The sequence below is a fragment of the Saccopteryx leptura genome, chromosome 1, assembly GCF_036850995.1.
Source record: "Saccopteryx leptura isolate mSacLep1 chromosome 1, mSacLep1_pri_phased_curated, whole genome shotgun sequence".
NCBI lineage: Eukaryota > Metazoa > Chordata > Mammalia > Chiroptera > Emballonuridae > Saccopteryx > Saccopteryx leptura.
This window is the reverse complement of record NC_089503.1, coordinates 314,419,759-314,447,162: the sequence shown is the minus strand read 5'-3', so window position 1 is coordinate 314,447,162 and position 27,404 is coordinate 314,419,759. Positions and strand designations below refer to the sequence as shown.

The window sequence follows — 27,404 nt, the reverse complement described above, 5'->3', positions numbered from 1 at the left end:
ATTTAGTACAACAAATTAACAAAAAACTAATGTGACGTGTTGAGGCGCTTTGCATCACCTTTTTTTTTTTTTTTTTTTTTTTGTATTTTTCTGAAGCTGGAAACGGGGAGAGACAGTCAGACAGACTCCCGCATGCGCCCGACCGGGATCCACCCGGCACGCCTGCCAGGGGCGATGCTCTGCCGTGACCAGAGCCACTCTAGCGCCTGGGGCAGAGGCCAAGGAGCCATCCCCAGCGCCCGAGCCATCTTTGCTCCAATGGAGCCTTGGCTGCGGGAGGGGAAGAGAGAGACAGAGAGGAAAGGGGGGGGGGCGTGGAGAAGCAAATGGGCGCTTCTATGTGCCCTGGCCGGGAATTGAACCCGGGTCCCCCGCACGCCAGGCCGACGCTCTACCGCTGAGCCAACCGGCCAGGGCCACCTATTATTTTTTTAATATCTGACTCTATACTTGTAGTAGCTATTCTTAACATAGCCTCCAAATGTAAATCATCAATCTTGATCTTGTTGTACTTCTATTTAGGTTTATTAAAGAAAAAGTTTGTTCACAAATATAAGTTGAGCTGAAGATTACTGAAGATACCATAGTTTATGTATAACGATTTAAGAGTACCACTCATTTTTTTTATTTTTTTATTTTTTTTTACAGAGACAGAGTCAGAGAGAAGGATAGATAGGGACAGACTGACAAGAATGGAGAGAGATGAGAAGCATCACTCATCAGTTTTTCGTTGGGACACCTTACTTCATTGATTGCTTTCTCATATGTGCCTTGACCGTGGGCCTTTAGCAGACCAAGTAACCCCTTGCTCGAGCCAGCGACCTTGGGTCCAAGCTGGTGAGTTTTTTGCTCTTGCTCAAGCCAGATGAGCCCGCGCTCAAGCTGGCGACCTCGGGGTCTCAAACCTGGATCGTCCGCATCCCAGTCTGACGCTCCATCCTCTGCGCCACCACCTGGTCAAGCACTTATTTCATTTCCACAGTGAGTTGTGTGGAGAATATTAAAAATTTAATCGCAGGGCCTGACCTGTGGTGGCGCAGTGGATAAAGCGTTGACCTGGAAATGCTGAGGTCGCTGGTTCGAAGCCCTGAGTTTGCCTGGTCAAGGCACATATGGGAGTTGATGCTTCCAGCTCCTCCCCCCTTCTCTCTCTCTCTCTCCTCTCTAAAATGAATAATAAAAAAAAATTAAATCGTGGGCCACATAAACTCATTACGCGGGCTGGATCCAGCCCACGGGCGGTATGTTGCCCATGCCTGCCCTATCCACTGCACCACCACCTGGTCAGGCTGTTTTATATATTTCAACTCTTACATATTACATTGTATTCAATTTAATGGATCTCATTTAACATGAACAATTTTTTATATTTGGCACTTTTAGATTATGCTACATTAAACTTATGCATGCATTTATGTGTTTCTGGATGTTTCTTGCGCATAGTTGGTGAATGTGAACCTCTAGAACAGGGATCGAGAACCTTTTTGGCTGAGAGAGCCATGAACGCCACATATTTTAAAATGTAATTCCGTGAGAGCCATACAACGACCTGTGTATGTTATGCATTATCCAATAAAAATTTGGTGTTGCGTAACTATGAACATGAGCGGTAGGAAATGAATGGATTGTAATACATGAGAATGTTTTATATTTTTAACATTATTATTTTTCTTATTAAAGATTTATCTGCGAGCCAGATGCAGCCATCAAAAGAGCCACACCTGGCTCGTGAGCCATAGGTTCCCGGCCCCTGCTTTAGAATGCTGTGTCAAGAGCCAGCTGGCTCTCTAGACGGGCTATACATGCTTCCTGGGCTGGGAGGGTATGTTTCTTGTTATTTCCTAGAAATGAAATTACAGAGTCCAAGATGACGAACGACCTGGATCTCTGTGTGCTTTTTATTCACTTGTTTGAGCTCATCAGTGAGGTACTTGTCTCTTTAAAGCCAACATCTCCTCCCAGGTTTTGGTTTAGCTTTTATTTTTGGTGCTGCTGGTGTGCTTAAGAAGCATATTTTTAATTTTTATTTTACTTGATCTGTGTGTTTGCTTTTTGATAAGGGAGACATTTATGAGCTGATGGGAAAGAGCCAGATAGAGGGATCGGCTAAGAAGGGGCAGGTAGATAAATGAGGTCCCAAAGGATGGAGGAGGTGGGAGAAGTCCTGTCCTGGTCTATAGGGACCTGAGCTGGTGAGAACAGGAAGTGAGAGGGAGGATCAGGGAGGGTACTTTTTTTTTTTTTTTTTTTTTGCAGAGACTCAGAGAGAGGGATAGATAGGGACAGACAGACAGGAACGGAGAGAGATGAGAAGCATCAATCATTAGTTTTTCATTGTGACACCTTAGTTGTTCATTGATTGCTTTCTCATATGTGCCTTGACCATGGGCCTTCAGCAGACCGAGTAACCCCTTGCTCGAGCCAGCGACCTTGGGTCCAAGCTGGTGAGCCCACGCTCAAGCTGGTGACCTCGGGGTCTTGAACCTGGGTCCTCGGCATCCCAGTCCAATGCTCTATCCACTGCGCCACCACCTAGTCAGGCAGGGAGGGTACCTTTTGAATTGGCTTTGATCTTCCTAGAGAGGTGGGCAGAAAAGCATCTGTAAAGAAAGGGGGTTCTAGACCTGAGGTTCCCCAGCTCCCTGTGCTGTTTACTGACCTAGTCCCCTGAGTCCTTCTTGTTTCCCTGGGAAGCAGTGGGTCTTATTACCCTTTGACAAATTCCCTGAGGGAGGGGACGTGCCTTGTTCAGGGTCTGTCAGCTGATGAGTGGCAGGGCTAGGTTCAACGTTGGCTCTACTGGGTACCAACTGTGTTCCCTTATTCCCGTTAGAATCCTCGGGGCTTCCATGTCTAATGGACAGTGGGAAGCAGCACCCATCTCACTCTGTCTTGAACTTGGTGAGTCTGTCCCTTCCTCTCCCATTTGCCTCTGTTTGTCTTCTTTCTTGATAGACCCTAATGGATCTAGGAGCTTCCAGCAGACGCAGAATTGACCACAGGAGTAGGCAAGCCCCTTCCTTTCCTGGCCGGTGACCACACACCCTCCCCAGTGCCCGGGCTCTTGGTCACCAGTAGCTGACCCCCACAGAAGCACACAGCCTTCTGGATGTCACACATGTTCTAAGTCTGGGTTGGTGAATGGGAAGCTATGTGGACAGGCACAGTAGAGTGAAACAGGAGAAGTAGTCTTCCCATTCTGTGAACAGGCTTCAACTGAAAGAGCAGAAATTATTGGCCCAGAGGTCCCCCAACCCTTCAGTTGTCTCTTGGCTTCATTTGCCCCCCCCCACACACACACAGTCTCCAAGGCAACCCTTGACTTGAGGACAGGTTTCCATCAACTGAACCCACAGTAGGTGCCAGATACCTGACCTTATATAACCCTCTCAGCCTGCCTGTATTGTTATTCCCATTTTATAGATGAGGGAACTGAGGCTCAGACTCAGGCACCTCTTTGTCACGGTAAGATTGGGGCCCTTAACTCCAGCACAGTGCCAGGTGAACTAGGTGGGGCCATAGTCAAACTCTTTTTACCTGGCAAAGGGTATTTGAATTCCAGCTGTACCTTGGTTCCCTCAAAACTCTTGGGACAGTTAAGCAAGTTATTGCATGAAAACTTTGAGGGCCTGGCTATTTGGCTCAGCAGTAGAGTGTCAGCCTGGCATGTGGAAGTCCCAGGTTCAATTCCTGATCAGGGCACATAGGAGAAGCGACTGTCTGCTTCTCCACCTCTCCCCTTCATCTCTCTCTCTCTTTCTCTCTCTTTCTTTCCCTCCTGCAGCCATGGTACAATTGGTTTGATCAAGTTGGTTCCTGGCATTGAGAATGGCTCTATGGCCTGCTTTAGGCACTAAAAATAGCTTAGTTGCCGAACAACAAAGCAGTGGCCACAGATCAGCAGAGCATTCCCTGGTAGGGGGCTGGCTGGGTGGATCTCGTGTGGGAGTCTGCCTCTCTGTCTCCTCTCCACTCACTAAATAAATAACCACTTTGACCAGCAGCTGTACCTCATGAGCCCTGAGGAGATAGATCCCGGAGCCCCACCTGTTGGGAAGCTTTCCATAAACACTCACTGGCCCGCCTGCCACCTCCCGTGATGCGAGGATGGGAAGGCGCACCCAACAATGGTATGAACGTGGGCTTTTTAAGACCTTTCTGGAGACAAGTTAGTGACCTGCCTCTACACCTAAGTTCCATTTCCTTTGACTCAAGAGGCTCATTTCTGGGGCACGCTCCTGTAAAAATAATGAAGGACTTCAAAAACCGTGGTGCCTGCTGGGCGGCTCCCCACCGCACTGTCTGTAGCAGCCGTTGCACGGAAAGCGTGTTTCCAACAGCCAGACAGGAAGCAGGCAAGGTAAGGGCTGGGACACGTTGTGCCTATTACCGTTTGACAAGTTTGAGAAACTCCACCATCTAGTTGTAGAACACAGGGCCCAGAATATGCTTAAATGAAAAATAAAACAAGATGTGGAACATCACCTGTCACAGGGTCTCCCTTTTTTGTGGCTCCTGTACGCGGCTCTGTGTAAACACGTCTTCATGTGGATGGAGGAGTGGGAAGAGGAGCAGAGAGAATATATCACAAGAAAGGCCATAGGAAGACTGGCTGTCACATGCCCCTCCCTCCAGCCTTCAGTGGCACCACACTGTCTTCAAGATAAAGAGCAAAGCAGGGAGGTGTCACAGCAGGGTCAGGGTTTTGGCAGCCCAACCAGCTGTGGTCCTACCATTTGCTAAATGTTGCTGTGTTTACGTTGTGCAGATACATAGACAACAATCCAAGGTAAAAGACAGAACAAAAATCACCCAGTACCCTCACAGCCAGGAATAAAACCGTCATAGCATTTTAGTGGATTCTTGGCAAATGGCAACTCTTCCTACCTATTATGGTAAGGAGGTTGCTGGGCAGGGGAGAATGGAAGGGACATTTTGGGAAGAGGGAATTGCATATTGCAGAAGCTTAGAATTCCTGGAACCTGGTGGCTTTGAGGCACAGAGGAGAGTTGAGTTTCCCATTCCCTCATTGCCCCCATCACTCAGTCACTGCTCATGTGTGATGTGTCTGTTGTGTGCCAGGCCCTCCCTAATTCAATGTCATTTACAATCTCAGGCTGGGCAGGCAGCATCTGGCTCAGCATCCATTTTCCTCTGCTCCCAGTTCACTCCAAGGCTAAGTTCACCCTGGTCATGTCCACCAGGACTCACCCCAGGGGCTCCGAGGGTCTGCCCGTGTGGCCCAGGCTATGGGTGATGCCCAGAGTTTGGGGGAGCACTGCCACAAGCTCCTACTGTTTGGCAGCTGTGCTGAAATCCAGGCAGCTTCCTGGAGGTGGCTGTTCTGCTCATGTAGGCCAGGAGAGACACAGAGAAGGAGGGTCTGAGACTTGGGGGCAGACACACCTGGATGCAAATCCTACCTCCCACAGTGACTGGCCACACAACATTGGGAAGGTCCCTTTTCTCTCTGCACTTTCATGTTGTAAAATGGTGCCATAGGGGTAGATATGAAGACAGAATAAGGTAGGGTTAGCAAGATTGTGGTTTGTTCTTGACAAATGGTAAGCTCTTCCTCTGTACTATGGTTAAGAAGTTTGTGGGTGAGGGCAGTCAGGGGCCTTAGTGTTACGGAGTGTGGGGCTCTCGAGGGCTGAGCCCAGAAGCCAGGGAGGAGGCTGGGGTGGTGGGTCCCAAGACAGAGAGACTGGAGCTGTGCTCTGGCTGTGAGCTGACCGGAGAGACAGAGATATGGGGGGAGTGTATTCATACAGATGTGTGTGGGGGATCTATTTGCACAGAAATCCCCCTGCTTCTTGCCCTACACTTCCCTTCCCTCTAGATTGTCACAGTGGCCTCATAACTGCTTTCCTGTTGTTACATGTACCCTGTGGTTTAGTCTCAAAAACCAGCCAGATATGAAAGATCTCTGTAAGACAAGTCACACTCTAGCCCTTTCCTCCTCAAAATCTCCCAGCGCACCCCCTTCCAGTCAGAGAAACAAGTCCTTCCAGTGGCCCTCAAGCCCTACCTTGGTCCAGCCTCTTTATTATCTCTCTGACCTCCTCTCCTGGTATCCCTCTCCCCTGCCTTGCTTACCTTGCTGTTCTATCAGCACCTCAAGCAAACGGCCCCGGGGCCTTGCTGCACTTACTGCTTTCCTTCCCTGGACACTTTCTCCCAGAAGCCCATCATGGTTCTGTATAACATAATACCCCTACACACACACACACACACACACACACACACACACACACACACACACACACACGTGTCCTCCCAGCCCAGTTTCCATACTGTGTTTTCTCTGTAGCACATTTCACTACCTGAGACATTTCTTTCTTTCTTTTCTTTTTTCTTTTTCTTTTTTTTTTAAAAAGAAAGAGACAGACAGGAAGGGAGAGAGATGAGAAGCATCAATTCATAGTTGTAGCACCTTAGTTGTTCATTGGTTGCTCTCTCATATGTGCCTTAATCAGGGACCTCCAGCCAAGCCAGCGACCCCATGCTCAAGCTGGTGAGCCCGTGTTCAAGCCAGTGACCTTGGGATTTCAAACCTGGGTCCTCAGCATCCCAGGCTAAAGCTCTGTACACTACTCTACTGTCTGGTTGGACCTGAGATCTTTCTTTACTTGGTAATTTTCTTCCACAATGTCAGCTCCTTGAATGAAGCCAAAGACTGTTCACTGTTTTTTATTTCCAGACCTCAGACACATAGTAGGTGCTCAAGCATTTGTTGCTCGAATGATCAGGATGCTGGGAGTGACACCAAGGATTTGACCAGTTTCTTTCCAAGGTGATGTTTTGTATCAGGTTGAGCAAGAGCTCTCTTATCCATGAGTTATATCCCTCTGGCCTCATTACTTGCCTGTGCTGTTGGCCTGGCACCAAGGGGCAAGGGACCCTGAGATACCCTGTCCCAAGAGGTCAGTGATGCTGCTTCTGATGGAATGGACAGAACCCATGCCAGAGAGACCAGATTAGGAAGGTCTTTCTAGGAGCGTCCTTAGACATTGTCCTTTCCAAGCTTTTTATGTTACAGATGAAGAAATTGAGGCTCAGAACTGGGGAGAAGGGTTATACTCCAAGGTCACAGAGCAAGTGTGTGGAAGACAGAAACCAGGACCATTGCACAGGCAATGTCCTGTTAGCAACACCGTTAAAAATAAGAACACCCATATTGGCAGCGCTGTGTCTGTGTACTTGGGCGTGGGAAGTGGGGTGGCACTCTCTTCTGCTGCTGATTATTTTTTTATTTTTAATACAGTAGAAAAAGGGAAAATGAGATAGCATGGGGTCTTCCAATTAAGAGTGAACTCAGGCCCTGGTCGGTTGGCTCAGCAGTAGAGCGTCGGCCTGGCATGCGGGGGACCCGGGTTCGATTCCCGGCCAGGGCACATAGGAGAAGCGCCCATTTGCTTCTCCACCCCCCCTTCCTTCTTCTCTGTCTCTCTCTTCCCCTCCCGCAGCCAAGGCTCCATTGGAGCAAAGATGGCCCGGGCACTGGGGATGGCTCCTTGGCCTCTGCTCCAGGCGCTAGAGTGGCTCTGGTCACGGCAGAGCGACGCCCCGGAGGGGGGCAGAGCATCGCCCCCTGGTGGGCAGAGCTTCGCCCCTGGTGGGCGTGCTGGGTGGATCCCGGTCGGGCGCATGTGGGAGTCTGTCTGACTGTCTCTCCCCGTTTCCAGCTTCAGAAAAATACAAAAAAAAAAAAAGAGTGAACTCAGCCTGACCAGGCGGTGACGCAGTGGATAGAGGGTTGGACTGGGATGTGGAAGGACCCAGGTTCGAGACCCTGAGGTTGCCAGCTTGAGCGCAGGCTCATCTGGCTTGAGCAAAAAGCTCACCAGCTTGGACCCAGAGTCGCTGGCTCCAGCAAGGGGTTACTCAGTCTGCTGAAGGCCCATGGTCAAGGCACATATGAGAAAGCAATCAATGAACAACTAAGAAGTCGTAAAGCGCAACAAAAAACTAATGATTGATGCTTCTCAACTGTCTCCATTCCTGTCTGTCCCTGTCTATCCTTCTGACTCTCTCTCAGTCTCTTTAAAAAAAAAAAAAAAAAAAAAGAGTGAACTCAACTCATAATTCAGGCCAGAATTTCTAGATGCCTCTTCCATGGGCATTTCATTTGCCAAGCATGATTTTATCTGATCAAGAGTTTTCCCAACTACGTGCGTTTCTGTGATCTCTGGGCAATCTCTGGGCACAGCAAGTGCCCAGTACAGAAAGCTGGTCCACACTCGCCACTCTGTCAGTACAACAGGGCCGGATGGGTCCAGAGATCAAATGTATGGGACATACTGCAACCTGAACTCAGCCTTCATTCTGACCTGAGAAGCCCACCCTGGGCAGCTTGACCTCAGTTCAGCCTCCAGTGCAGAGTGGGAGTGACCATGGGAGAGGGAATGGCCTCAGCGGAGGAAGGAGGGTCTGAGACTTGGGGGCAGACATACGTGGGTGCATGTCCTGCCTCCCACAGTTACTAACCAAGCAGTGTTGGGAAGGTCACCTTTCCTCTCTCGGGACTGGCAAATACTCAGGTCCTTCCTTATGAAGAGTCAAAGGCACGTGGCTTCACCTTGTACCCTCCAATGGTGAGGCAGGACAAACCAATGACAGTTTTTAACAGTTGTGATCTATGTCACCCATGGTTTACAGTTTGCAAATGGCACTTTTCTGGGTCAGTTACCACATTGGATCCCAGCTTTTGGGTCAGTTTAGGGATCACGTACTCATTCGTTCAACAAACTATGTATGTGCCAGGGCCTGTGCTGGCTATGTAGGACCCGAGAATGAGTAAAAGCGGCCTTGGTCCCTGCCAGCTGACACTGTTTCCCCGTGGTATCAGTGTGTCTTGTGTATTTAGTCAGTCCCTTCAGGAAAGACCTTGAGGGTGGTTTCTAATCATTTGCAATTGCAAACAAATGTCATATCTCCTTAGGATAAGGTCACCAGGGGATTGGATGAAAGTAAATGTGTATGCAACTCTGATAGATATGGTCCTCTTGCCCATGGTCACATGGTGTGCCTGCCAGCAATGTGTGAGGCCCAGTCCTTCACTGCCTTGCCGGAAGAATGTGTCAGTGCTGGCTTTTTGCCAAACAGACAGGTGAGAGATGCTATCTGACTGTTCCATTTGCATTTTCCTTACAAAAAGACCCTCTGTCTGGCTTACATGTTTAAGGGTCACTCTCTGCATATGTAGTTTTGATTCTCTTGCTGGTATTTTGGCGGGGGGGGGAGGGCGTGGAGAAGTTTTGTTGATTTTTTTTTTCCAAGGAGTCAAGTTTATTCATGGTTTATTTTTATGTCTTCTGGATTTCATACATAACTCAGAAACCTTTGCTGACTCTCAGGTTATAAAGGAATTCACCCATGGTATGTTGTAAACTTTTATGGGTGTTTATTATTTTACGTTGGAAGTTTATCCTGGGGCACATGCTGGGGTAGGAACTCGGCCTGTTCTTGTTCCCTCTAGAAGCGACTGCAGTTGCCCACAACTGTTTACACAAAAAAATCCGTATGGCCTGACCAGGCAGTGGCGCAGTGGATAGAGCATCGAACTGGGATGCGGAAAGACCCAGGTTTGAGACCCCTAGGTCGCCAGCTTGAGCGCAGGCTCATCTGGCTTGAGCAAAAAAAAGCTCACCGGCTTGGACCCAAGGTCGCTGGCTCGAGCAAGGGGTTACTCAGTCTGCTGAAAGCCCGCAGTCAAGGCACATATGAGAAAGCAATCAATGAACAACTAAGGTGTCACAACAAAAAACTGATGGTTGATGCTTCTCATCTCTCTCTGTTCCTGTCTGTCTGTCCCTATCTATCCCTCTCTCTGACTCTCTCTCTCTGTCCCTGTAAAAATTTAAAAAAATTTTAAAAATCCATATGCTTTACTGACTGTGGATGCTGCCGTTGTCAGCTGTGCAGGTGCCATAATTTCTGTGATTCCTTTTGTTTTGCTGCCCTGATGGGCTGTTAATATGACTGTTGTTTTAATTATTGAAACTGTATAGGGATGTTTTACAATCTAAAAGACCAGTTCTTCTTCTTTTATTTTCTCCTTCTCAGAGTCTTCCTGGAGTTCTTGCTTATTTTTTCTTTTTTTTTTTTTTCATTTTTCTGAAGCTGGAAACAGGGAGAGACAGTCAGACAGACTCCCGCATGCGCCCGACCGGGATCCACCCGGCACGCCCACCATGGGGCGGCGCTCTGCCCACCAGGGGGCGATGCTCTGCCCATCCTGGGCGTCGCCATATTGCGACCAGAGCCACTCTAGCGCCTGGGGCAGAGGCCAAGGAGCCATCCCCAGCGCCCGGGCCATCTTTGCTCCAATGGAGCCTTGGCTGCGGGAGGGGAAGAGAGAGACAGAGAGGAAAGCGCGGCGGAGGGGTGGAGAAGCAAATGGGCGCTTCTCCTGTGTGCCCTGGCCGGGAATCGAACCCGGGTCCTCCGCACGCTAGGCCGACGCTCTACCACTGAGCCAACCGGCCAGGGCTCTTGCTTATTTTTTCTATGTGAACTTTAGAATCATTATTCAAGGCCCAACCCAGGTGGCTCAGTGGTAGAGCGTTGGCCTGGCATGTGGATGCCCTGGGTTCGATTCCGGTCAGGGTACAAGGAGAAGCGACCATCTGCTTCTCCACCCCTTCCTCCTTTCTCTTTCTCTCTCTCTCTTCCCTTCCGCAGCCATGGCTTGATTGGTTTGAGCTCATTGGCCCTCAGTGCTGAGGATGGCTCTGTGGAGCCTCCACCTCAGGTGCTAAAATATAGCTCAATGGTGAGTATGGCCCCAGATGGGCAGAGGATCGGCCCCAGACGGGAGTTGCTGGGTGGATCCTGGTTGGGGCGCATGTGGGAGTCTGTCTCTCTATTTCCCCTCCTCTCACTTGGAAAAAGAAGAAGAAAAAAGAACCAATATGTCAAATTCCAGAATCACATACAACTTAAAAATTGGCTTAGAGAAAGTCGACATCTTTATGAAATTGTCTTCTGTTCAATAACATGGTTTGTCTTTCCATTTGTTCAAGTTTATTTTGTGTTCTTCAGGGACTTACAATGTTTGCTCACATGGACCTTGAATACTTTTCATTAAGTTGAATCCTAAGTATTGTGGTGGTGGTGGTGGTTATCAATTGGGTCTTCTCTTTCATCTCTTCTGCTTCTATTTGCTTGTTGTTTATATTTAAAGTGTGTGTGTGTGTGTGTGTGTGTGTGTGTGTGTGTGTGTGTGTGCTCTTGACCACATTCCAGTATTCTTTTATTATTTAAGGTTTTTTTTTAATTTAAAATTTTTTTATTTTTATTTTTTAATTCATTTTAGAGAGGAGAGACAGAGAGAGAGAGAAGGGGGGAGGAGCTGGAAGCATCAACTCCTATATGTGCCTTGACCAGGCAAGCCCAGGGTTTCGAACCGGTGACCTCAGCAAGGATTTTTTAGTAGTTTCTCTTGACTTGTCCAGTTATACAGTAGTATTTTATGAAAATACCAGTAGTTTTAATGATTTCTATTCCTTTTTTTTTTTTATGCCTCTGATTTCTTTCTCTTGTGCTTTGACAAATACCTTCAGTACTAGTGACGCTGATGGTTGTCGTCATTTTCTCTCCCGCCTTCAGAGGAGTGCCCTACGTGTGAAGTCAAGTACTCACACTCCCTAAGTGTGAAGCTAGCTCCTGGTTTCGGTGATGATATAGATCATTTAGTTAAAGAGGTGTCCATTGATTCCCTAATTTATCCAGAAAGAGTGTTGGCATCTCTGGGGGCACGACTGTGTGATTTTTCTCCTTAGATCTGTGAATATGAATATTAAAGATTTATTTATGTTGAGCCATCCTTGCATTATGGGAGCAAACCTCACTTAGTTTGATATTAATATACTAGGTATATATATATATAATATATTAATAAGGATATATATATTCTTTTTTTATTTATTTTTTATTTATTCATTTTAGAGAGGAGAGACAGAGAGAGAGAGAGAGAGAGAGAGAGAGAGAGAGAGAGGAGAGACAGAGAGAGAGAAGAGGGAGGAGCTGGAAGCGTCAACTCCCATATGTGCCTTGACCAGGCGAGCCCAGGGTTTCGAACCGGCGACCTCAGCATTTCCAGGTCGACGCTTTATCCACTGCGCCACCACAGGTCAGGCATATTCTTTTAATGGGCTGCTGAATTCCATTTGCTGGTGTTTTATTTAGAATTTTTACAATATTCATAAGTGATATTGGTCAGGAGGGTATTTTACAGGTTTTCAAATCTGTTATACTTTAAAATTTTTTTGAAGTTTTCTCATATTTTGCTATTGAACACTTTATTTATTCATTTATTTATTTATTTTTGGTGAAAGAGACAGACAGAGAGAGAAAGATAGGGACAGACAGGAGAGAGATGAGAAGCATCAGTTCTTCATTGTTGGCACCTCAGTTGTTCATTGACTGCTTTTTTTTATAAAGACTTTATTTAGACCCGGGTTCGATTCCCGGCCAGGGCACACAGGAGAAGCGCCCATTTGCTTCTCCACCCCTCCGCCGCGCTTTCCTCTCTGTCTCTCTCTTCCCCTCCCACAGCCAAGGCTCCGTTGGAGCAAAGATGGCCTGGGCGCTGGGGATGGCTCTGTAGCCTCTGCCTCAGGCGCTAGAGTGGCTCTGGTCGCAACATGGCGACGCCCAGGATGGGCAGAGCATCGCCCCCTGGTGGGCAGAGCGTCGCCCCATGGTGGGCGTGCCGGGTGGATCCCGGTTGGGCGCATGCGGGAGTCTGTCTGACTGTCTCTCCCTGTTTCCAGCTTCAGAAAAATGCAAAAAAAAAAAGACTTTATTTATTCATTTTAGAGAGGAGAGAGAAGATGGGAGGAACAACATCAACTCCCATATGTGCCTTGACCAGGCAAGCCCAGGGTTTCGAACCAGCGACTTCAGCATTCCAGGTCGATGCTTTATCTACTGCGCCACCACTGATCAGGCGATTGATTGCTTCTTATATGTGCCTTGACCAGGGGGCTACCGCAGAGCAGGTGACCCCTTGCTCAAGCCAGTGGCCGTTGGGTCATGTCTATGATCCTATGCTCAAGCCAGTGACTGCCCTCAAACTGGTGAACCCATGCTCAAGCCAGCAACCTCAGGGTTTGAAGCCTGGGTCTTCTGTGTCCCATTCTGATGCTCTTTTCATTGTGCCACCACCTGGTCAGGCTTTTTTTTTTTTTTTTTTTTTACAGGGACAGAGAGAGAGTCAAAAAGAGGGATACAGGGACAGACAGACAGGAATGGACAGAGATGAGAAGCATCAATCATCAGTTTTTCTTTTTCTTTTTTTTTCTTTTTAAGTGACTATTTTTTTTTAAGATTTTTATTTATTCATTATAGAGAGGAGAGATAGAGATATATATATATATATATATATATAGAGAGAGAGAGAGAGAGAAGGGGGGGAGGAGCAGGAAGCATCAACTCCCATATGTGCCTTGACCAGGTAAGCCCAGGGTTTAGAACCGGCAACCTCAGCGTTTCCAGGTTGACGCTTTATCCACTGCGCCACCACAGGTCAGGCTAATCATCAGTTTTTCGTTGTGACACCTTAGTTGTTCATTGATTGCTTCATCATATGTGCCTTGACCACGGGCCTTCAGCAGACCAAATAACCCCTTGCTAGAGTCAGCGACCTTGGGTCCAAGCTGGTGAGCTTTTGCTCAAACCAGATGAGCCCGCGCTCAAGCTGGTGACCTCAGGGTCTCGAACCTGGGTCCTCGGCATCCCAGTCTGATGCCCTATCCACTCTGCCACCGCCTGGCCAGGCTATTTTTATCTTTTTTTAAGTGAGGGGGGTAGATAGAGAGACAGACTCCTGCATCCATCCGGCCAGGATCCATTTGGCAACCTCGTCACTTGAATCAACCAAGCTATCCTCAGTGCCCAGGAGCCACTGGCTGCGGGAGGGGAAGAGAGAGAATGGGGGAGAAAGAGGGAGAGAAAAGCAGATGGTTCGCTTGCTTCTCAGGTGTGCCCTGACTGGGGATGGAACCAGGGACATCCATACACTGGGCTCTATCCATTGAACTAACCAGCCAGGGCAACAATTCTTTTTTTTTTTTTTTTTTACAGAGACAGAGAGAGGGATAGATAGGGACAGACAGACAGGAACGGAGAGAGATGAGAAGCATCAATCAGTTTTTCGTTGTGACACCTTAGTTGTTCGTTGATTGCTTTCTCATATGTGCCTTTACTGTGGGCCTTCAGCAGACCGAGTGACCCCTTGCTCAAGCCAGCGACCTTGGGTCCAAGCTGGTGAGCTTTGCTCAAACCAGATGAGCCTGCGCTCAAGCTGGCGACCTCGGGATCTCGAACCTGGGTCCTCTGTATCCCAGTCCGACGCTCTATCAGGCAGCATTTTTTATTTTTAGTGGTATATAACATAATGATGCAGCTACATAACAATTTCTCTTATTAAAATCAACAAAATAGGGTAGTATTTTTTTCTTATGGGACACCTGTGTACTTTAAATATGCTTAAACTTTTAGCAATTAAAGATGAAGCAACCATTAACCTTATTTCACTGTCCACCCTCTTTCCTCTTTCCCTCCTTCCTTAACAACATATTGTTACTTGTATATTGTCTGACTATATAACATAACATAACATTTCATTCTGTCATCCTTATTCCCACCTTTTTTTGTTTTTTTAATCTATAGTTAAATACAATATATCCAGTACTCTTACTGTAGTTCTTCAACCATTTGGTTGGTTGAAGCTGATGCCTCAGTCTCCTCACGGGAACAGTACTGCCTGGGTCCTTATACTTTAGAGCTCTTAGCATGTGACCTTTATATTTAAAGGACAGCTTGGCAATGACTTTGACTCATAGTTTCTTTGATGGCTCATAGTTTCCTTGGTCCTATGTAGGTGTTGTTCAACCTTTTTTTTTTTTTTAAGTGAAGCAGGGAGGCAGAGAGACAGACTCCTTCCTGCATGTGCCCCGACCAGGATCCGACTGGGATCCACCTGGCAAGCCCCCTATCTGGCGATGCTCTGCCCATCTGGGGCATTGCTTTATTGCTCAGCAGCCAAGCTATTTTAGCTCCTGAGGTGAGGCCATGGAGCCATCCTCAGCGCCTGGGGTCAACTTGCTTGAACCATTCAAGCCATGGCTATGGAGAGGGATGGGGGGAGGAAGAGAGGAGGGTGCAGAAACAGATGGGCGCTTCTCCTGTGTGCCCTGACCGGAAATCGAACCTGGGACTTCCACACTCCAGGCTGATACTCTATTGTTGAGCCAACTGGCCAGGGCCTCACTATCTTCTGTCATTGAATATTGCTGCCACCAGCCTGATTTCCTACTTCTTAGATGGTTTGTTCTTTTTGTGTAGTCATCCAAAGTTTTATTTTTGTATCTCCAAAGTCCAGTCATTTTACTAGAATACATCTTGGGATTTAGCATTCTGAGTCCTTGTTCTCTAATGCACGGTGCATCTTTTCACTTCATGAAGTCAAGTTTTCCCCATTCCAGGAAAGTTTTCCTGAATTACCATTTTAAATATTTATCCTGCTGAATTGTTTGGATTTTCTTCTTTTTTTTTTTTTTACTGTGTTGTTTTGATTACTGTGGCCTTGTAGCATAATTTGATATCAGGTAATGTTATTCCTCCATCTTTGTTCTTCATTTTCAAAATTACTGTGGCTATTTGGGGTTTCATATAAATGGGTTTTCTTCTTTAGAAACTCTGATTATACCGTGGTGGAGTTTCCCCTACACATCTGCTCTATATGTTTTCTGTCTTCTTGGATTCTTTGGTCCCCTATTTCTGATTGGTTTTGTTCACTTTTCTTTTTCTTTCTTTTCTTTTCTTTTTTTTTGTGTGTGACAGAGAGAGAGAGAGAGAGAGAGAGAGAGAGGGACAGATAGGGACAGACAGACAGGAATGGAGAGAGATGAGAAGCATTAGTTCTTCTTTGCAGCTCCTTAGTTGTTCATTGATTGCTTTCTCATATGTGCCTTGACCAGAGGGCTACAGCAGAGTGAGTGACCCCTTGCTCAAGCTAGTGACCACAGGGTCATGTCTGTGATCCTGGGATCATGTCTATGATCCCACGCTCAAGCAAGCGACCCTACGCTCAAGCTGGCGAGCCTGTGCTCAAGCTGGAAGAACCCGCACTCAAGCCAGCAGCCTTGGTGTTTTGAACCAGGGTCCTTCATGTCCCAGTCTGATGCTCTATCCACTGTGCCACCACCTGGTCAGGCGGTTTAGTTCACTCTTCTCACTTTAACCTCTATTATTTCCTACTTATATTTCTTCTAGTTTGGTCTTCCCTTCTGAAATGGTTTTGCCTTTTTCTTTTAGTTCTTTCCTGAGGTCTCTCAGTTCTCACACGTTGTGTGTCTTGCCATCACCTTGTCTATCTGGTTCTTATATTTCTGCACCTTAGCTCTTCCTTCAAGTTGGAATTACTTTTTCAAGTGTTTTTTTTTTCTTAATTTATGCTGTGATTATGGATTAGAATTTTTATTTGTTGTGTGCCATTATCTGTATAGTGCGTTTTCTTTTTTTTTTTTCCACTGATTTGAGAGAGGGGAAGGGAAAGAGAGTGAGAGAAGCATCAACTCATTGTTCCACTTGGTTGTGCATTCATTGGTTGCTTCTCGTAGGTGCACTGACCTGGGGTCAAACCCAGACCTTGGTGCAATGGGACGACACTCTATCCACTAAGCAACCTGGCCAGGGCATAGTGAACTTTCTTTATGCGTAAGTGAGCATTAGTGTTACTTTTCTTTTTTATTCTTGTAGCATCTTTGGATGGATGCTATGTTTATTCCTTAAAAAAAATTTTTTTTTTTCTATATTTGAATTGGTTGAATTTTCCTGGACCAGCCATCTGTAGAAAGTTTCGGTGGAAACTGGGACAAAGGCCAGGATAATTCTCTAGGTTTCTCTACTGAAAGGCTCCCTCTTCTGTTTTTATGGGAATGGATTGTTTCTTTAAAATGCTGCCTTCTCTGGGTCCACTCCCCTTCTGCCTCTCAGAACCCAACCTGGTTTACGAGGCAGCCTGCCTCCCGCTGTGAGCGCCTATTCACGCAGCCCTTCCACTGCTGCTGCTGTGCCCTCTGCACGCCACTCCGCTCTTCCCACCTCGCGGTTGTATCTGCGGGGCCTCGAGTGCTTCTGGCTCCACTTCCATGTGATATAGGGTTTATGGATTTTTCTTATCCCTAGTTTCCCTAAAACTGTAGCTTGTGGTTTCTTTTTTCTTAACCGTGCTGCTCTGTATGACATCAGTAGGAGGAAAGATTCTGCCTTATTCGCATTAGGAAAAGAAGTCTCCACCTCCCTAATTTTTCTATTTGTAATATCCCCCGAAGGGCAGGGCACTGTCTGCTCGGTTTCTGACTTGTATGTGCCCTGACCAGGGATCGAACCTGCAACATTAGTGTATTGGGACAATGCTCTCACCAACAGAGCTACCCAGCAATAGAAACAATATATTCATTTATGCCCTGAAAGATTGGGGGGTGGGGGTACAGCAGACCCTTCAAATAGTGCTTGGTTGCTTGAAGATGTTGATTTTTTCCACAAAGGAACATCAGAGTTTGTTTGGGGTTTTTTTGTTTTGTTTTTTTTAACAGAAACAGAGAGAGGGACAGACAGGGACAGACAGACAGGAATGGAGAGATGAGAAGCATCAATCATTAGTTTTTCATTGCGCATTGCGACACATAGTTGTTCATTGATTGCTCTCTCATATGTGCCTTGACTGCGGGCCTTCAGCAGACTGAGTAACCCCTTGCTCGAGCCAGCGACCTTGGGTCCAAGTTGGTGAGCTTTTGCTCAAACCAGATGAGCCCACGTTCAAGCTGGCACCTCAGGGTCTCAAACCTGGGTCCTCGGCATCCCAGTTTGACACTCTATCACTGCGCCACTGCCTGGTCAGGCGCATCCAAGTTTTAAGACCAGAAGACCAATTCCTCTCAGTTTCACAGATGAAGACGTCCAGTGCAGGTCCAGGTCCAGGTCCAGGGTCACTGAGCCAACTAGTGGCAGATTGAAAAGCTGTCAGGAGGACCTGGGTTTGAATCCGATACTCCATGCCACTTCTTGGCCTGGCAGCCTTCTTCCCCAGGTACCTCAGGCTTCTTCTAGCCTCGAGTGTCTGCTCAGATGTTAACTTTTCAGGAAGTTGGATCAGCCTATGCCCTGGGTCCCCATGGTTAGAACATGGGGTTAGTCCTGCTCTCTCCTCCATTGTGCAGAAGGAACCTGAGGCCCAGAAAAGGAAAGTGACTTGCCTGAGGTCACACAGCAAGTCAGGTACAAGATTGGGTAGACCTGGAAGCACACACCAGCCCCAGTGCCACCAGCTGTGGCCCCTTGGACAGCTCACTTGCCTTCTGAGCGTAAAACAGGGAAGCAGGGTTGGGATTGGCCAGAATAACACCTGGGCCCCTCAGTGGTGGTCAGGCTGAACTGACGCGACACACGGGCCTCCTGATTCAGTCAGATGGTTTCTCACTGAGCAGAGGAACACAGTGGCCTCCACTCTCTCCTCTGCCCCACACTGCATCCTCAACCCCAGACTTCTCAGGACACAATCCTGGTTTCTTCTCCTGTCAGAGACACTTTTGCCATTTGGGGGTGAGGTGTTTGTTTCCCTGGCATGGGGGAGCACCTTCCTTAGGGTAGGGGAGAAGTAGGGGTTACTGTCCTTAGCTGGAGAGAGGCCCCCCACCCTGGGAACAGCCAGTGCCCAGTGTGGGTCACTGTGGGTTTTGGCCCTCACGCTTCTTTGAAACAAACATCTCTTAAGGGCATGCTGGCTCCAGGGCTTCTGTGGAGGCCTCACAGCCCCACTGTCTCCTCTGTCGAGTCCTGTGTCCCTCACCCTCACGGGGACCCGGACACTCCCCCGTCTTTGCACGTGGCTCTCCACCTTGCAGCCCACTTCCTGGGACAGGCCTGTTACTGGGGTCCTAAAAGGAACTCCTGGTAATATGACCAAGAGTAGTAGGGGTAGAAAGAGGCCTCTCATGCCAGTGACCAAAGCCTCTCTGCAGAGGGGACGCTTGAAGGTGAGCTATCTGAGATGTCCCTGTACAGTGGGTGAGGCAGCCGACCTCAGACTCTGAGGTCAGACCCCAGGTTGTAATCATGATGCCATTTTGACCATGTGTGTGACCCTAGAAAGTCACTCTCCTCGATGTGCTTGCCTGAGACTCGAGAAAAAAGCTTCCTTCTTCACGAGGTGGCTCTGAGGCACCAGAAAGGGGTGTCGTGGAATGAATAGTGGCCTTGTGTCATGTCCTGACCCCCAAACCCTGTGAGTGTGACCACATTTGGGAAAAGGGTCTGTGCAGATGGTAAATAAGAGATGAGGAGATGATCCTAGATTACCCAGGTGGACCGTACATCCAGTGACAAGTGTCTTACAGAAGGGAAGACATGGCCATGTACAGGAGAGGCCATGTGGAGATGGAGGCAGAGATTGGAGGGATGTGGCCACAAGTTCAGGAGCCTAGACCCACCGGAAGCTGGAAGAGGCAAGGAGCCCGAGAGGAAGCGGGGCCCCACTGCCACGTGGACTTTAGGCTGCTGCCCTTCTGAATGGTGAGAAGACAGGTGTCTGTTTCAATCCCCAGACTTTCAGCCACAGTAAACGCATATTGGTAGCTAATCAGAGACTGCTCCCTTCCTGTTTCCATGGTTTTCTGGGTTGAGACTTCTGAGAATTCTGCCCCCGGCCCTCTAGGGTGTGGGACATTCCAGCAGAGGGACAGGAAGGGCTCCCCGAGCTGCCGCCTCAGGAGACCCAGGTTCCTGTGCAAACTCCGTCCCCAACTGCCTTGGCTACTTAGCTGAGTCCGCTTTCTTCTCTGGGCCTGTGTGTCCCCATGTGAACGTTGGTATCTGCCAGGGCCTGGCTCTGGCGTTCTGGGAGCCACTCGGTCAGCACCCAGCCTGGCAGTGTGGTTTAGGATGGACCAGGTTTGACTGTCACCATATTCTGCCCTGTCTGGGTCATAGTCAGCCAGCGCTGAGCTGGACAGGGGAGCCCAGAGAGGATCAGAGGTGGAGTGCCCACGCAGGGGGCAGAGGGAGGTGTGGGCCATGAAGATGTGACAGGCACCACATAGGGGAGCCTTCTCCAAGCGCTGAACCTGGACCCTCATGCTGGTGCTCCCGAGGTGGGGCCAGCAGGGCTGATGCTGAGGGCCGGGCCAGCAGGGCTTTGTTCTGTTTGGGCCCATGGCCTCTCTCTCACCAGCTGTCACTTCTCACTCTCGCTTCCTGCCTGAGAGAGATCCTGGTGGTTTATGACCCTGGGAGCCACAGAAAGGCTTTGAGCAGGGTTGCGACCACAGTTAACGTGCTAACTGGAAATACCTCCCTGGTGCAGGGCTGGAAGGGGGAGGCCGTGAGGTAGGAGGAAGCGGTGGCAGTGATGTGCCAGGCTGGTTTGACAAGGGCCAGGACTTGGGTCCCAGCTGCGTGCCCATCCAGGGGGCCAGGAGCGTGCCTTGGGCCTGAGATCACATGGGTATTGGGCTGTAGCCAACTTGGCCCATGCAAGGTTTCTATTCCTGGGTCTTAGGCTCTGACACCAAATACGGTGCTGCTTGCATCTGGCACCCTCTGCTGTGGCAGGCATGGCTCAAGAGGCCCAGACCCCGCCCCACTCCATGGCAGAGCCTGATCACCCCAGTGCCACAGGGCCCCCAAACAGCCAGGGCCTCGCTTCACCTGTCTGTCTGTCCACTCCTCAGTATGGTTCACATTGGGTTAAGAATCCTCAGGACCAGAATAGCTTCCCTCCCTGCATGGGAAAACCAGGGCAGGGGAACATGAGGTTCTTGTTCCCCTCTGGTGAGGTAGAAGCCTTTTTACATGCTACCCAGGACCTGGTTGGGGGGTTCCGAGGCAGCTCGCCCAACCTCTGACCCCCAGTTTCCTCACTCATGTGCTCACTGGTTCATTTGGTCATTCATCAATTTGCTAACTCACTGACTTGTTAATTCACTCACTGATAATCATTGATTCACTCACTTACTTTCTCCTCACCTACACACAGTCACTTACTCAGTATTTATTGACTGCAAGTAAAGAACAAGACACCATGCTAGATGCTGAACAAAACATATAAAACACAAAAATGTACCTGTCCCAATGGGGTTATGTTCCAAACAAATAATTAACACAAACAAGTATAAAAATGTACAATGTGTTAGAATAAGTACCAGGGAGAACAGACTAAGCAGGAGGCGATGAAGTGAGGGGGGAGTTGAAATTTTAGGGGGGCTAGGGAAAGCCCCACAGGAAGACGATTTCTGAGTGAAGGCGAGAGGATGGTGAGGGAATGAGCTATGGGAACAGTGTTCCCAGCAGAAGGAAAAGCAGGTGCGAAGGCCCTGAGATGGCTGCAAGGGGGGATGGGTTTGAGAAAGAGCAAGGAGGCCATGTGTGGCTGGTGCAGAGCAGACGATGGGGAGACGGGTAGGGCATGAGGTCAAGCTGGAGGACACGCAGGATCTGGGGGACCTCTTGCATCACTCAGGGCCTGAGCAAAGGAATGATTGGCCTGCCATGTGTTTCTAGTGTCTTTCTGGCTGCCTAGTGAGTGAGTCAGTGAGTGAGTAAATGAATGAGACTGGTTTTCTGTGTGACTACTGTGTGCTAGGCATTGAGCCAGGCACTGGGAACAGAAGGCATGCAGGTTCTGGTGGCACTTCTGGAAGTCCATATGACCAACACCCTTCTCATCAAGTGTCACCTTCCCTGGAAGCCACCTTCTCCAGACTCTGCTGGCATCTTTGCTCCATTTCAGCCATCATCTACTATGTCATCCTTGTCTCTTTTCAAATGGCCTACCCACAGGCTCAGCACGCCTGTGAAGTAGGGCTACACCTCTTTCCTTCTTCTGCCTGTGGGGTTGAGAGGGACACCTCAATGAACACAGGAGCCCAGCTCTCAGAGAACCCGTGGCCCACCTCATTCTGTCTCTCACCATCTTTTGCAGATGGATTTGCAGGTGTGGAGAGCGTGTGGAAGGGCCGTGGTCGTCTTGGCAGAGGAGGTTAGCTGCTGAGCCCAGGGTGTGTCTGCAGGCCTGCCAGACTGCCTGGATCCCCACCTCACCGCCATGGGCCACCCAAGCTGGTCAGTTCTGGCCCTTGACATTGTTGTGGTTCCCTGCCCTTGGCCCTGGGGGAGGGCTGGGCCCAAATGCTTAAGTCCTAGGCTCCTGGCACCACTCTCTGGCCATGAGACTCATCAGTTCTGGGAGGGGTTGACCCCAGCTCTCCATGGCCCCCAGACCGTGTCCAGTCCCTCCCCCCCCCTTTCTTTTTCTTTTCTTTAATGATCTTTCTTTTCTTTTTTTTTTTTTTTGTATTTTTACAAAAAAAATAGGAGTGACGCCTCCAGGCTGGCGCTCCTGTGGAAGTTCGGAAGTTGAGAGGCGGGGCTGGGAAGGTGGGGGAGGCAGACAGACAGACTCCTGTATACACCCAACCAGGATCCACCTGGCACGCCCACCAAGGGGAGATGCTCGGATCTGGGGCGTTGCTTCGCTGCAGTCTGAGCCATTCTAGCGCCTGAGGCGGAAGCCATGGCCTCAGCGCCCGGGCCAACTTTGCTCCAATGGAGACTTGGCTGTGGGAGGGTAAGAGAGAGACAGAGAGGAAGGAGAAGGGGAAGGGTGGAGAAGCAGATGGGCGCTTCTCCTGTGTTCCCTGACCGGAAATTGAACCTGAGACTTCCACACGTAGGGCCAATGTTCTACCACTGAGCCAACTGGCCAGGTCCTTCCACCCCTTTCTGCCCAAGTTTCCTGGACTCTCAAGTAGAAATGATACAATGCCCCCCTGGGGTTATTGAGGTCCAGACTGGGTGTGAATTTGTCACTGTGCACTTAGAAGGCACGGAGTGAATAGTGGCCAGAATTCTGTTAACAATGAGGAAAGTCCAGGCCAATCTGCATTCACTCCCTCAAGTGCCAGGCATGTTTGTACATCATGTCTCTCTCTCCCAGGCAGGATGGTGCTGTGGTGAGAGCACAGACACTGGAGCCAGGACTTTTGATTGCCACTCGAAAGGATAGCGTAAGGGTTTAATGAATTGATACGTAATAAATGCTGAGAAGATCGCCTGGCAGGTGTGTGATAGACAGTTAATATTTATTGAATGAATGAATACATACATACATACAACCCTTTAGTAGGTTCTAGCGTTTCTGTTTTGTAGGTAGGAAAATTGAGGCTCAGAGAGCTGAGTGACTTGCCCCAGGTCTTCCAGCTGCTTCAGGTAGTCTTATGTCTAGGAAAAGTACAGCCCAGGACAGAGGCTGGGGAAACCAGGGGCTCAAGAGACCCCAGCCTGTCTGACCCAAGGAACTGGCATTCCCACCTGCCTAGAGTTGCGAGCGAGCTGACGGGCCATCGCCAGGCCTGCCAGAGCCCCAGGGCTCCTGCTGAGAATCCCAGAGATTGCTTGGCAATCTGCCCTTCTGGACCAGCTCTAGGCCGGTTTGTGGAGCTGAGGGGTACATGGCCTGGGCCTTACATCCCAGGTTGCCAGCGTGGTGTGCCGAGCGGGCCAGGCATGGCCAGGCAGGGGAGGCCTGTGTGCATTTCTGACAACCCCTGCAAGCGCCAGGCCCTGCCCTCCGACCCTAATGGCCACAGATTATAGATGGCACTAGCTTGGTCCTTGGGGAGCTCACAGGTATGTCACAGAACATGAAAGGGACTTGCCCAGACCCCAGTCCACAGTCTGCTCCCATCTTCCAGGTGAGGAAGGAGCTGGGCTCTGAGCAGTGGGCTGGCGTGGGCCCTGGAAGCCGCGCTGGCGTTGGCTGTGGCTGCTGTTTGTAGGAAGCGTTGTGGGGTGCCAGTAGCCTTCCTGAACATGGTGCTCATCTCTTGCAGACCAGCCAGTTCCTGCTGGAAGCCCCTGGTGTTGTCTGAGGAGACCATGTCCAGGTCCCCGGACTGCCTGCTGTGGCTGCACCGGGGTGCCCCAAGCCAGCGGGGCTGTACCCTGTTCATCATCAGCTTCAAGTTCATGTTTTTGGTCTCTGTCATGATCTACTGGCACGTTGTAGGGGAACCAAGGAGCCAAGGACAATTGCCTAACCTGCCTGTCCATGTCTCCTGCTCGCACATGGTACCCCCCACCTTGCCCTCCAGCACCCCACCTCCGGGCAACATCTTCTTCCTGGAGACTTCAGACCGGACCAACCCTAACTTCCTGTTCATGTGCTCAGTGGAGTCAGCCGCAAGGGCCCACCCGGAGTCCCGGGTGATGGTCCTGATGAAAGGGTTGCCTGGCGGCAATGCCTCGCTGCCCCGGCACCTGGGCCTCTCGCTCCTGGGCTGCTTCCCCAACGTCCAGGTGCTCCGACTGGACCTGGAGGAACTGTTCCGGGACACGCCCCTGGCGGCCTGGTACAGGGCCTCGCAGCAGCGCTGGGAGCCCTACCTGCTGCCTGTGCTCTCCGACGCCTCCAGGCTGGCGCTCCTGTGGAAGTTCGGTGGCATCTACCTGGACACAGACTTCATCGTCCTCAAGAACCTGAGGAACCTGACCAACACGCTGGGCACCCAGTCCCGCTATGTCCTCAATGGCGCCTTTCTGGCCTTCGAGCGGCACCACGAGTTCATGGCGCTGTGCATGCGTGACTTCGTGGCCCACTACAATGGCTGGATCTGGGGCCACCAGGGCCCGCAGCTGCTCACGCGGGTCTTCAAGAAGTGGTGCTCCATCCACAGTCTGAGCGAGAGCCGCACCTGCCGGGGTGTCACCACCCTCCCCTCAGAGGCCTTCTACCCCATCCCCTGGCAGAACTGGAAGAAGTACTTTGAGGATATCAGCCCCGAGGAGCTGCCCCGGCTGCTCAATGCCACCTATGCCGTCCACGTGTGGAACAAGAAGAGCCAGGGCACGCATCTCAAGGCCACTTCCAAGGTGCTGCTGGCCCAGCTGCATGCCCGCTACTGCCCCTCGACGCACGAGGCCATGAAGATGTACTTGTGAGGGGCCGGTTGAAGCAGAGCCTCTAGCTGCCCTTCCTGGGGAGGCGAGATGGGGAGGTAGTAGCCCAAGAGGACTTGTTGGAGGACTCTCTTCAAGCCAGAGTCAGGCTGGTGGGACACTCCCTCGGCCAGTGTTCTGTCTCAGGGTAGAGGTGACAAGTGGTAGGGAAGAACCTCCGGCCAGAATTGGCTGGAGTGAGCTGGGAGCATCCTGGGTCTGCTCAGGATGTGGGAACTGTGAAAATCAGAACATCTTCTTGGCATCACGGGGAGGCCAGGCCATGTGGAGCCAAGGTGCCATGATCAGAGCAGCCTCAGAGAAGCCCAAGGAAAGTGGAAAGGAAGTGGGCCCCCAGATGAGGGCAGAGGAGGCCTCCGTGAGGCTGCAGGGTAGGGCTTTGCTCTTTCCTGGTTTTGGTGTTTTTCAGAGGCTGAGGCTGGCAGAGCTGGCCTGTGTGTGTGTGGGGGGGGCATTTTGGGAGAGGCCCTGCCTGCTGCCCCATCCTTTTTTCCACAGACGTTGCAAGGGTGACAGCTGCCCACTCTAGGGGCAAGGGTTTTAAAGAAAATACTCCCACCCTGCTGGTAATAAACACAGGAAAATAAATATAACAAAAGTGATTCACTCTCATCTAGTGCTTTGTGGATAATAAAACACTCACACAGCCTTCTTTTTCCAGTTTCATTCAGCAGATGGGGGAGCCCTGGGGTTGGAGGTGACTTAATTGGGGTCATTCAATCTGCCTAGATAGAAGGACTAGGCCAGAGGACAGTTTGCTCTCAGAAGGGCGAGGCCCCAGCTGGTTGGTGAGAAGCTGCCTCAGAGCTGAGTGGTCCAGCAGGTCTCCCTGTGGGACTGGGGTGCTGCAGGAACTCAGGCTTGGTGTGTTGCTCTGCCAGCTGAGGGAGAGGTATTTAGAGGCCTCTGGATTCTGCCTGCAGATGGACTTGCGTAGTCTCGTAAGGTTGTGAGCTCCCTGGCTGTAGAGGTATTTAAGAGCAAGGAGTGTTTTTTTATGCATATAGTGGATTATATGTCAGTTATTTCTCCAACCACATTATATTTTACCTAATTTTTTTTTTTTTAAATAAGCAGATTTTACCTTAATACAAATAATTTATATCAGTATTTTTCAACCCTGGTCCATGGACCCTTGACAGTCTGCCAGAAATATCATGTTGATCCACAAAAGAGTTAACCACCCTAATGTTATATGAAGATTATAAACCCAATGATTTTATTTGAAATCACTTATGCTCAGGGTGATTACTGCCTTAGTGGTCCCCAAAATATTCTATTTTCACCAGTTCCCAAGTGTAAAAAGGTTGAAAACCACTGACATATATAACTATATAGATTTAAACAAGGTTAAGCATTGTTTTATCAGTCATTTGGTCATCATATAGTGAGTGTCTACTGTGTCAGCATACAGAGATGTCACTCCCTAACCCTGAACTCTTCTGTGGCTCCCTGTTGCCTAGGAAACAAAGCCTATCTCCTGTGTGATCAAGACCCTCTGTGATCTGGCCCCACCTCCTCTCCAGTCTTGAGCCTTGCCCCTTGTCCACACTAAATAGTATATTCTTGACTCCCTTCCCTGTGTGCATTTCCTGCTGCCTGCAGTGCCCTTCCCGACCCTCTTCACCAACAAACTCTTGTTCCTTACCATAAAGCTGATGTCCCCTCTAGAAGCCTTCCCTGGTTGTCCCTCCCACAGCTCCCAGGTATCCTCCATGATTGTTGGGTTCTTGGTCCATACCTCCAAGCATCTTGAAGGGCAGGGCCAAGTCAGGTTCCTCTCAGGGTCATTTTTGGGGTTGGGCTCAGACGCCCAAGGGGAGGACATCTGTGTAGCTTTGCAGGGGCTTCAAGAAATTCCCTTCAGTTCATCAGAGCTAAGGGCCCAGAGGCAGCAAGCAGCTCTGGAGCCCCACTTCCCTGGGGACATCAGTAAAAGAGCCTTGGGCTCTCAACTGCCCCAACACCCAACCCAGGGTTCAGGCCAGGCCAGGCCAGGCTGGAGCAGCTGCAGCCAGCTCTGCAGGAGCGTGGGCTGAGTGTTTACAGGCCTTCTCAGGGGACCCTGTTCTGGAGACAAGGCCCAGGAGGCAACCTTGACCCCAGCCTCCTCATAATATGCTAGGCAGGGCCAAGAATGGGAGAACTCTCAGATGTTCCAGGCATCCTTGTCTCAGAGATTTGGGGTTGATTTTTTCCTCTTCCATGGTCTAGTAAGGACCTTTCGTCCATCCATTAGCTTGGACTGTGGGGGTGGAGGTCCTAGTAGGGAGGGGCAGTGCCTTGCTGAGTCAACCTCTTAAATGTAGCAGCTGTAAACCAGTCCGGATCCAGCTGGCCAGAAATAGCAGCGTCCTGGAGAAAAGACTGAGGGGATG

General features: G+C 49.7%; 1 protein-coding gene across 1 annotated transcript in view; it reads left to right on the top strand.

The window, feature by feature from the left end:
- Positions 1–25,942, top strand: part of A4GALT (alpha 1,4-galactosyltransferase (P1PK blood group)) — a 30,082-nt gene extending 4,140 nt beyond the window's left edge. Inside the window, exons 2-3 of the mRNA XM_066358580.1 lie at positions 21,992–22,131; positions 23,901–25,942. Coding sequence (XP_066214677.1) covers positions 23,947–25,008 — 1,062 coding nt within the window. The 5' untranslated portion in view covers positions 21,992–22,131; positions 23,901–23,946 and the 3' untranslated portion in view covers positions 25,009–25,942. The remainder of the gene's footprint in view (positions 1–21,991; positions 22,132–23,900) is intronic.
- Positions 25,943–27,404: the final 1,462 nt, after the last annotated feature.